Source organism: Andrena cerasifolii, chromosome 1, assembly GCF_050908995.1.
Source record: "Andrena cerasifolii isolate SP2316 chromosome 1, iyAndCera1_principal, whole genome shotgun sequence".
Lineage (NCBI taxonomy): Eukaryota > Metazoa > Arthropoda > Insecta > Hymenoptera > Andrenidae > Andrena > Andrena cerasifolii.
The window spans coordinates 34182231-34192241 of record NC_135118.1 but is presented as its reverse complement, the minus strand read 5'-3'; the positions used below and the strand labels follow the sequence as shown (position 1 = coordinate 34192241).

Below are 10011 nucleotides of genomic sequence, written 5' to 3'. Positions count from 1 at the left end.
ATGCATATCTGTTGAGCAGTCGTTTTATTAACATAATTTATGAAATTAGTATCGAACAAGTATTGGCATGCTATATTATTCCTATTACATAATACGTACGAACTATGGTATTATCAAAAGATTTCATTTCGTTTATTACTTATATATATATATAAATTTGGTACCAATCACATCGGTTTTTATGTATACATAGATGTAGAAAAAAGCGTTGCTTTTTTTTTTTTAATATAAAAGATCACCGTTAGGAACGTGGATAAACTATCGTAATGTCAAGTATTACATACATTGTATAATATAGGTAGATGTAAGAAGAAAGACATGGTTAGGCTTGTTACACGAAAGGAAACGAAGAATTTAAATTAAGCGATGGTCGCGACCACCGTGAAAACGATTTATAAAGCATAAGAGAGATAATAATACATCATCCTTCCTGACATATTAGACGTATATTATACATAAAAGTCCTCTGATTAACAATAACTCATCCTTTATAAAGTAATGAAAAGAATAAGGAGCCACCTGAGCTAAGAACAGAAACGATGAAAGTCAACGCATTGGGATTACTCCGCGAACATAAATTATTTGTGCAACGGTCAAAGTATCTGTTACGTACTCTATAAATGTGGAAACGGAACATCGTCTCTACTCGAAAACCTATATACCACGGGGAATGTGACAGGCCTGATCATCTATAGAACTTTCATTATCGATCCTTAAAATATAGACAACTAGTATGGCCGTTAAAATTGTTACTATTATAGAAAAGAATAGTGTATATCTCAAAAAACTCATGTCGCTGTGTAACTTCGCGTTACTGTGTTGCAGCTGTGCTACCTGCAATTTATCGAGTTTATTAACTTGCACGATACGATACATACATACGTACTCGGAGGCGCTTTGACGTACCTTATGGAAAAGCGTGTCCATACTTTTGCCATTTTCTGACATTCCGGGCGATAATATGGAATGTGTGTTTTGTACGTCGTTACTTTCAGTTTCGCCGTCGCGGCATCGTAATTTATGCTGCTCCGTCGGCTTTTCGATCTACGGGGGTACGGGGGGTATAAGGAACGCAACTAATGCGGTACCGTGTACGTAATTTTGCAGAGAAATTCGCAGCATCATTATCGTTAGTCGTTACCTTCCAAAGGGCCGCTAATTCTTCGGCAGGCATGTTGGCATCTTTTAACGGAAGGCACATAACTAAGAATCTATCCTTATGTAAAAGACCACGTATATTATAGCCAGGTTGCAAAATAACAGAGACAGAACGCTCCTCGAAGGGTAATAAAACTCCCGAGCTTGGCCGTACCCTAAACTTTTCAGGCGATGTTGTCTTTATCTATAAATTAGCATAGTTGGAAATTTTCACGGCACGGTAGTGGAGCGTACCTTCATAAGCGGAACAAAAAAAAAAGGGGTAGGTAATACCTTGTAAGACAACGGCTTATCGTTAGTTGTATTCTTCACCACAATGGTTCCAGCAATTTCAAATCCGGTGTTATTAAACGTAATTGTTTTTGGCTTAATAGACAGTACTGCGAAATAAAGTAAAAATAATGGTAATAATAGTGTGTTGGTAAGAAAATTATAGGATCGGCTTGGCAAATAACTTTATTACTCACGCGCGTCTTCGTCCGCTTGATCTCCAAAGCTAGTCGGAGATTGCTCCGTTAACGGAGAACCTTCTGCGAAATGAACCTAAAATTTGTCACACACACCGAACGATTGAAATCAATTCTTGTACAACAGATTTCGTAAAAGTATTTTATATAAGAATCCTTATATGATTTCTTTCCAGTACATAATCGTATACCTTTTTGTTATCAAGTTTACCATTCATTGTGGCGTCCGTATTATTCTGCACTTCGGATAGAAATTTATAGACGTAATCATTGCTGCCACCCCAACACGTAAGAATATCATTAGGATTCACGAACTCGTGTATGTTGTTCTTGTGAACGAACTTAATTTTTGGAATCGCTTTGGGCGGCAGCCATGATTTTATAATTTTAAAGGCCGTATTCAATATCCACGGCATTTCGAAAATAATAATGTAATTTAAAAAATTTGGATAGTAATTTTTGCAAAGACTAATCAAGTACTTGATAAACTCCATATCCAAGTTCAAGATACCAGTGTCTGCCATATCGAAGAAAAGTGAAATTTGATTGCCATTAGTATATCTAAAACGGTACAACGGATTAATCACGTTCGCTATGAATCGTTGGACGAATAAATCCAAGCTTGACACGGATCGCGTTATAATTACCTTTCTAATCTCTCAAACCAATACACGACGAGCTTCTGCAGTTCGCTAAAATCTTTGCTTCCTTTAGTATGCAATTTACATCTAATAACAAACATGGTTTTATCATCTTTGTCTTTACCGTAAATAAAACACAATCCGTCCTCTAAATAATTTCTTTTCACGCTTTCTTCTGTAATGTCTGCGATCAAACAATACCGGTACAATATCGTCAAGTATCACACAAGTTGGAATAAAAGAATCTGTACCGGATTGGTCAGCGGCTTACCATTGACGCCAAATTTCTGTCTCCAAGCGCAAGTCTCCCATAACATATGAAGCGCTTCTTGCTCGTTATTTTCATTGTGCTCCAAGAACCTCCCTAACCAGTCATCATTCGTTTCTATCGCGGCGATATCGGCAGGATGAATTCCACCTGAAATGATATTGGATGGAGCAATTACCTATTTACAGCCCTGGTAACACCATACTTGGGATCCTTATAACCATATCGCGAATATTTATTTAAATTCCTCATAGTCCGCGTCGAGTCTGTGACACAAAACACATTGACCTTGTCGCATGACATAAGGATTGGATTTTGCTCTTTAAACCCGATTGAGTTAGCAAGAGTATTAGTGAGAAGAGGAAACCAATCTCAGAAGAGGAGAATATGTATACACACTCGACGAATCTGGTGGCCCCTCGTCACTGAGTTTCGCAAAAAATTTCACACGGAGATGCCAAATCGATTCCTTCGACACTGCCATCTTCTCTCAACCCGCTATGCCCGCTTAGCCCGCTACTAGGAATGACTAGGGGACTGGGCGACTGGGCCGACTGCTTGGACTGCTGGGAATGAAGCAGAATGATCGCCTTCTGATCTGAGATCTGAGTGACCGGCAATGAACTATATAATACAGGATAGCCAGACGATAATTGTTTATCCGGACACCAGATCTGCGCGTACAGAGGTGCGCACGGCGGTCCGAGTTTAGAGCGAAATAATTCAATTTATGCATTCCTTTGCCTGTAGCTATAATATATAACGAATTTCTTTTGACACGCACATTAAGCAATAGGATTTATTGCACGATTTCAATCTGCTTATGGAAGTATAATGCAATCTGTATTGCAAAATGTATTTTGTAATCGCATATGTAAGTGAGTAGGTATGCGACCGTACGCGACTGCGCTTATCTTACTTGTGCCACGCCGATTATCACGATCGATGCGTCCGTTCGCCCGTTTAAGGGGTTATACCTAGTCAGGAGACCGAAAAAAGGCGATTTTTTTTTAAAAAGCGGAAGCATATATTTTTACAGAACTTTTTTGCACTTAAAAGAGCAACATTTAAAGAATATTTGGTAATTTTTTTGTAGAAAAATATTTACGTTTATAAAAAATATACAACTATATCCAAGAACCTTTTTAAAAACGGTGAGCAAGATATCTCAAAAACTACTGCATCAATCTTTCTGAAATTTTTATCGGCTTATTTTTTTTTTCTTTTAATAAAAATCTACTGAATGACGGAGGGATTTTTGTCCATTGTATAGTTTCGATTTTATCAACGAAAAATGGTTTCATAGTTATCACTAATGGCCGTTTCTCGTTGATAAAATCGAAACTATACAATAGAAAAAAGTCCCCCGTCATTCAGTAGATTTTTATATAAAAAATAAGCCGGCAAAATTTCAGAAAGATTGGCGCAGTAGCTTTTGAGATATATTGTTCACCGTTTTTAAAAACGCTTCTTGGATGTCGTATTTTTATTAAACACGTAAATATATTTCTACAAAAAGTAGACTCTTTTAAGTGCAAAAAGTTTTGTATAAATATATGTTTCCGCTTTTTCAAAAAAAATCGCAAACATTGGCCTCTTTTCGGCCACTTGACAAAGTAGGTATAACCCCTTGAGCTTGATTTTCAAGTGCGCCAGTTAAGTGTATAACGACAGGGTCTAGAGTTCGTTGGGCGATATAAGAAGACTATTCTTGAAATGCCACTTTTGGGAAAGTGTATACAGAAATATTATATTTTGTAAACTGTACCAAAGAAAGAGTAAACCTAACCTAAGTATAACGACACCAGCGGCCCTAGCCGTGATGGAAAACACCGGTTCTCGTTAGATCACCGAAGTTAAGCATCGCGGGGCGGTGTACTGCAGTGTACTGACTGGGGAAAGATGGGAGACGACCACCTTTCTCTTGGTGCGCTGCTGCTGCGGGGACCCGAAGGAGAAAGGTGGGAGAAAAGAATGGGACTATATGTATAGGGTAGATGTGTCCCAATTACCGTGCTTCGACGCCGACTTGCTCACGAAGGAATTAATTACTGACTTCTCTTACTTTAATTTTGCTTGGTGAAAAATTATATTGATGTTTTGAACTTTTCTCTTAAGGAATTAAGGAATTTTTTCGGGTTGAAAATGTTAATTTTTCATATTTTTTTAATTGAAATAAAAATTCATGTTTTTGCCCCAATTACCGTGCCTTGAAAAATGCGTTGTCCCTATTCCCCTACCCTTTTTTGAATAGCGTTCCCGCGGTTAGGTTATGCCTTTCAACTTTGAACTGTTTAAAACATTTTTTTGCTCTGCGAGAGGTGTTTTTATGTAATTTTAATATGACCTTTTCATTACAAAAGCATAATATGCAAATATAAATTTCTGTTCACCCGTTCTGAGAAACGAAAGTAAGGTTAGATTTAGCAGTTACGGAGAGAGCCATTGGGCACCGAGAGGCACGGTAATTCTTGTCCCTATTATCAAATTGACTTTAAAAATATGAAAACGTTTAAAAAGTGCTCATTTTGCTATTTTTTCATAAAATTTGAACTTTTTATGATATAATAAACTCTTTACATAAGTGCAAATCATGATAATTATCAATTTATTCACTTCTGTAAGGTACGCGTTCCTTACCGTTTCCGGTAAGGATTTAGGTAAATACATCAAACTCTTCATATGCATTTTTGAAAAAATTTCTATGTTTTAATTGTTTAAAAATGCAACCTTATCGTTTGTAACACATACATTAATAGTTTAACTTAATTAAAAAAAATTCTTTCCTTATTTATGCACACGAGTTTTTTTGTACGACTTCTTTAAGTTTATACTACTTTTATAGGCACGGTAATTGGGACATCTACCCTAGTTCGTTGGGCAATATAAGCAAAAATAAGTTTGAAACGCCATCCTGCTTAAAGCACAGGAAAAACAATGAAACATAACATAAGTATAACGAGGTTCGTTGGGCTATATTAGAAGACAGTTCTTGAAATGCCACTTTTAGACAGGTGTACTATTGTTGTAAACAGTACCAAAGAAAAATAAACCTAACCTAAGTATAACGATTACGGATAAAGTTGAATTATATAAAAGCAAAGTCACAGTTATCTTTATTACAACTACAAGTATATCTTTTTCTATTCCAATTAATGTAATTATTTTTTTATCAGTTGGAACTTTCAGGATCAAGGGAAACTTGTATACCTAACTTGACGCAATTATCTCAATGCTCTGATGTTGAATTAAGAATATTTATAGGTATTTTTAATTTTATTAATGTTGGTGCTCGTAATTACTCTGCAATGTATGATCGTATGAGTTGGAGAAATGATGCTACGTGGGTGTTTCAAATTTGAAACAGATTTAAGGAGCTGGGGGAATTTCAATTGACGCTGTTTGCAAATTAGTTATAAAATTAATTGCACTGGAAATGTATGGCTTCGTTATCGAATCTTTATGCTGATCATGTTCAAATTATAATGAATATCTTCTAGACGTAGAATAATTTATACGCGATAAGAATAAAAATTGAATGCTACTGTATTGATCAAGTATGTATATATGTACGTGCGGTTTAGCAGGAAGGGTGTATGCATAAACGAAATAATGTTTTCCAATATACGTGCGCTCGAAGGCACACTGTATACGATATATAATATAATATACTTATGCGGGCATTAAAATATACAACTAGTTTCATATCGTATGACAATATGTATATGTATATACAATATTTGACATGTCAAATAATTCACAAATAGTTTTGTTTCCCTCTCTTTTACACATATCTTTCTTGTCAACAAATAACAAAGGCGCGAAATATGAAAAATTTTAATTTACAGAGAACGAAATTCATCAAGTACACGTGGCTGACTATTATGCGCTTTTTTTCAACAAGATTTTTACGGTCAACCCGTGTTAACATGGAACCGTACAAAACGATGGGAAATCCCTTTTGTATCAGTATTACTTCCATCGTGGTAGTAATCGCATTAATACTACCTTGATAGAAGGAAATATTTTATTAGTTCATTATAACTGCCTTCAGTATTTTATTATTACAATAGATGTTAATATTTGTGTGTATGTGTGTGTGTGTGTGTGTGTGTATATATAACCCAGTCTGTAACTATCGTTATTAAAAATCATATATATGCATATATATGCATATATATATATATATATATATATATATATATATATATAAATATTTATATATATATATATCCACACACATATTGTAATATGTATGTATATATCTATAAATACATGTGGGGCTATCCCATTTTTTAATCTATCATAGTCCACTCTTATATTAATAAAGGCGTGCTAAAATTGAGCGGGTATGCCAAGGCATGTATCTCTTGGAACGATTGATATTGTAACACTTCGGGACTCTGCGTATAAATTCTATTAAGAAATTGTAATCGGCATATGTACCTAAACGGGTATCGGTATCTCGTATACTTTAACAAATTGCCTCCTGTAATCATTCCTTATTGAGAACATTAATAAAGACTGTCGAATCGAGAGAAATTATTTAAATAATATATCGCACGTAGAAGCATCTTTTGGAGTGCCTTTATCATGTTAGTTGCGGACTAGGTGAATGGATTAAAAGTAGGGCAGCCAGCCATTGTGAGTATATGTATATTCTTCTGAGATTTATAAAACTCTTGTATGACATTAAGCTGCCGTAGACAAGAGGTATCGAATTTTAAAGATAATCCAGTGGTTGAAGGCATCATTTGCATAACACAGAATAAGTTTGTATAAAATATTCGGGACACTGTAACATTCAGATGCCGTTCAAGAATTTACCACTGATTAATATTCGATTATTAAATTGTCCATTTGTAAATATTCATGTGGTTCATCTTATGTGGTTGCATTAATAATTGCTTCTGTAACGTTATTTCTTTTTTTTTTCTCTCTCTCTCTCTTTAGGTCTGTCCCATCAGACATCGTAGTGCATTACCTATATATCTCGATAATTTGAAATTTTGATCGATAATTGGCTACTTATTCAATTTATTCACCCGCATTATTTATAGGTATCGAAAATATTTACAACTTTGCTCGCAGGCCTTACGATCTCTCGCTGCTCCCAAGATTCCCATCGTTCCCTTTACGGTGCAAGAGAAATGCTCGCTTTGGAACTACCTATGTTGTTTCGTGTGATATTTTTTGAATGTCGTTACTGATTCTCCGCGAACTAGTAAGACCTTCACTGTCTCCGATCGAACCCCGACTTGTATGCAAACATTCAGTTACTTTCTGTATCAACTTCCTTTTCACCTTCGCCATCTCCTTCTTCGCGTGTCATGCCTTCGATCGGGGCCGGCGTATCTTCTATATTGGTAACATTACTGGATGGCAGTTGTCCCGATGATACCGATTGCGGCGCGGAGGATGGTCCATTTTGAGCAGCTCCTTGTGGGAATCCAGTTTCTGCCGATACCAAGTGCGACGGCATGTGTGGCGAAGCGGTCTGTGATTTTCTACTTTTCTCGCCCTTTCTCCACAACGTTATTTCCTGCGACAGAGAATGAATTGTAAGAGATCTCTCTGTACATTAGCGAGATAAGAACAGGCGGGTGTATTAGCGAACGCCAGAGACGTTTCCGAGCTTACTTGCTGCTTAAAGTATCTACGATCTTCCTCGTCCATAAGGACTAAATTCAGGTAGTACCTAACGCTGAACTTCTTGTTGATATCTCGCATTGTGGGTGCTAAATCGTACCCTGCCAGAAACACTCTTATCGGAATAGATTCACCTCGGACAGGTGCTCCGTCCATTATTTCGTATTTGGCTATAGTTTCATTTTCCGTGAATGTATGCGGACCTGCGAATATGTATTCTAATTATTATGTTGGTATAATAAGAAGTTGATGTGAAATAAATATCGAACAAAAACTTTCTCCAGCAAGAATACCAAGCTTCGGAAAAGTATCGAAATTATAGGAATGTCTGTTATTTACTACATATATTTTTATAAAAGATAAACATCTGCAGGTTATACGCTACCAGAACCAGTAGTCTCTCGTTTTATTATGGCAATTTCCATGTGCTTGATCTTTATTCTAACCAAAAGAAAATATATCTTCCCAACAATGACATCTTTTAAATGATACCTGAAACAAGAACGCAAACACAAACGCAAATTTTAACAAGCCTATGTACCTTGAAATTCATCCCGTGGCGGATCGACTTACTTGCTCTTGTTATACTCGAATTCGATATGCAAACAGTCTTCGATTCCAACTTCCATTTTAATAGGATTGTTCATATCTGGGTAGGAACTAAGAGTATGCACGACTAATTCAAGTTCTTTAACGATATCACTAAGTCTTCGAACGATCGTCACTTTGAGAAAATATCTTAGCCGTACGTTAGACCCTGTGTAGCTTTCAAACGGTTTCTCCACATTCGCGAATTCGAAAGTGTACACAGTGTTATGCGTTAATTCTCCTGGCCTGGTCAGCTCTTTGACCAGGTTTATAAATTCGTGATGGTTTCCTCTGTCGTAGTACAATTCGATCTGTCCAATAAATTCTACTTTCACGCCCTGATGTTCCAGTTTACCAGCCTTTCTGAGGCTGATATTGATCTGCAAATAATAATAATAATAATAATTCCAGCTGAAAAGCCAATCTTAGCCCTTCCGCTATAAAGATCGACTCTGCGGTGTCTACCACGAAACAACCCCCGCGTACTAAAAGCAATTTTACTGCCAATTTAGAAAGGATTACGCAAAATGTGTCAATTTAGTAATTGAAAGAGATAATTACAGTAAAGCTGTCATACGTATGCAGGTACACCATACTTTTGTTATATAAAACATACGCAGAGGCACCGATAGAATCAGAGGCTTGAAACGAGTTCGGACACTTAAGTACCCCGATTAGCCATCGCAGGTGACGAGTCACGCTCCCCGACTACCTGCGTTAGGTTCTGCTAGTAGCGACAGTGAATTTAAGTGACATTCTTACTTTTCCGGACACCGTCTCCCCATCATAATATAACAAGTGGCGCTCTTTTTTGCCATCCTCGGATTTGATGTCTGCAGTCTTCCTGGTGTCTGCGCCATCCAGAGTGATCTCTATGTCAGCCGACTGGCCGAACCCAAAGAAGCTCTGCCGAGCGAGAAGGAGGATTAAATAAAGGAAGAGCGCCGCGGATAACGGTGGGATTTCATAACGACACCCGTTCCAATCGCTCGAGCCCCAGGGCTCTATAAATGAAACGTTAACGTACCATTTTTCGTAAAAAAAGGGTGACCTTGTAGCGACGACCGCACGTTCCACCTTAATCGTGTGCGAGCTGATAAGAGCGACGTGCGAAATCAATGATAAATCCTCGGGGGTAACATTTTTTTCGCGTAGAAACGAGAAAAGTTGGGTTATTTTTTGCTTGCTGCCTACCAAAAGTCACAAGTAGCCAATATGGCCGCGCAGTGCGGCCCCCACC

The 10011-nt window shown here is 37.1% G+C and overlaps 2 protein-coding genes across 5 annotated transcripts; both read right to left on the bottom strand.

Annotated features, from left to right (window-relative positions):
- Window positions 1-7: 7 nt before the first annotated feature.
- LOC143378357 (motile sperm domain-containing protein 2) lies at window positions 8-3187 on the bottom strand. Of its 3 annotated transcripts, XM_076830036.1 has the most exons (10): window positions 2934-3187; window positions 2538-2684; window positions 2273-2450; window positions 1817-2186; window positions 1626-1701; window positions 1432-1538; window positions 1142-1342; window positions 907-1044; window positions 614-834; window positions 8-524 (listed from the first exon to the last, which is right to left on the bottom strand). In XM_076830036.1, exons 1-9 carry the CDS (start codon window positions 3016-3018, stop codon window positions 655-657), a joined length of 1482 nt encoding a protein of 493 aa, XP_076686151.1. In that variant the 5' UTR covers window positions 3019-3187; the 3' UTR covers window positions 8-524; window positions 614-654. The 3 variants fall into 3 exon arrangements, with proteins under 3 accessions (XP_076686151.1, XP_076686150.1, XP_076686152.1); XM_076830035.1 differs by having other exon boundaries at window positions 8-834; window positions 2934-3186; XM_076830037.1 differs by lacking the exon at window positions 2934-3187 and adding an exon at window positions 2740-2889 and having other exon boundaries at window positions 8-834.
- A 2957-nt stretch (window positions 3188-6144) lies between these two features.
- Vps26 (vacuolar protein sorting 26) lies at window positions 6145-9994 on the bottom strand. Of its 2 annotated transcripts, XR_013088250.1 has the most exons (7): window positions 9799-9994; window positions 9534-9677; window positions 8757-9151; window positions 8569-8675; window positions 8175-8386; window positions 6540-8076; window positions 6145-6509 (listed from the first exon to the last, which is right to left on the bottom strand). XR_013088250.1 is itself a non-coding variant. In XM_076830028.1 (6 exons), exons 1-6 carry the CDS (start codon window positions 9799-9801, stop codon window positions 7807-7809), a joined length of 1131 nt encoding a protein of 376 aa, XP_076686143.1. In that variant the 5' UTR covers window positions 9802-9994; the 3' UTR covers window positions 6145-7806. The 2 variants fall into 2 exon arrangements, 1 of the variants encoding a protein (XP_076686143.1); XM_076830028.1 differs by having other exon boundaries at window positions 6145-8076.
- Between the last annotated feature and the right edge of the window lie 17 nt (window positions 9995-10011).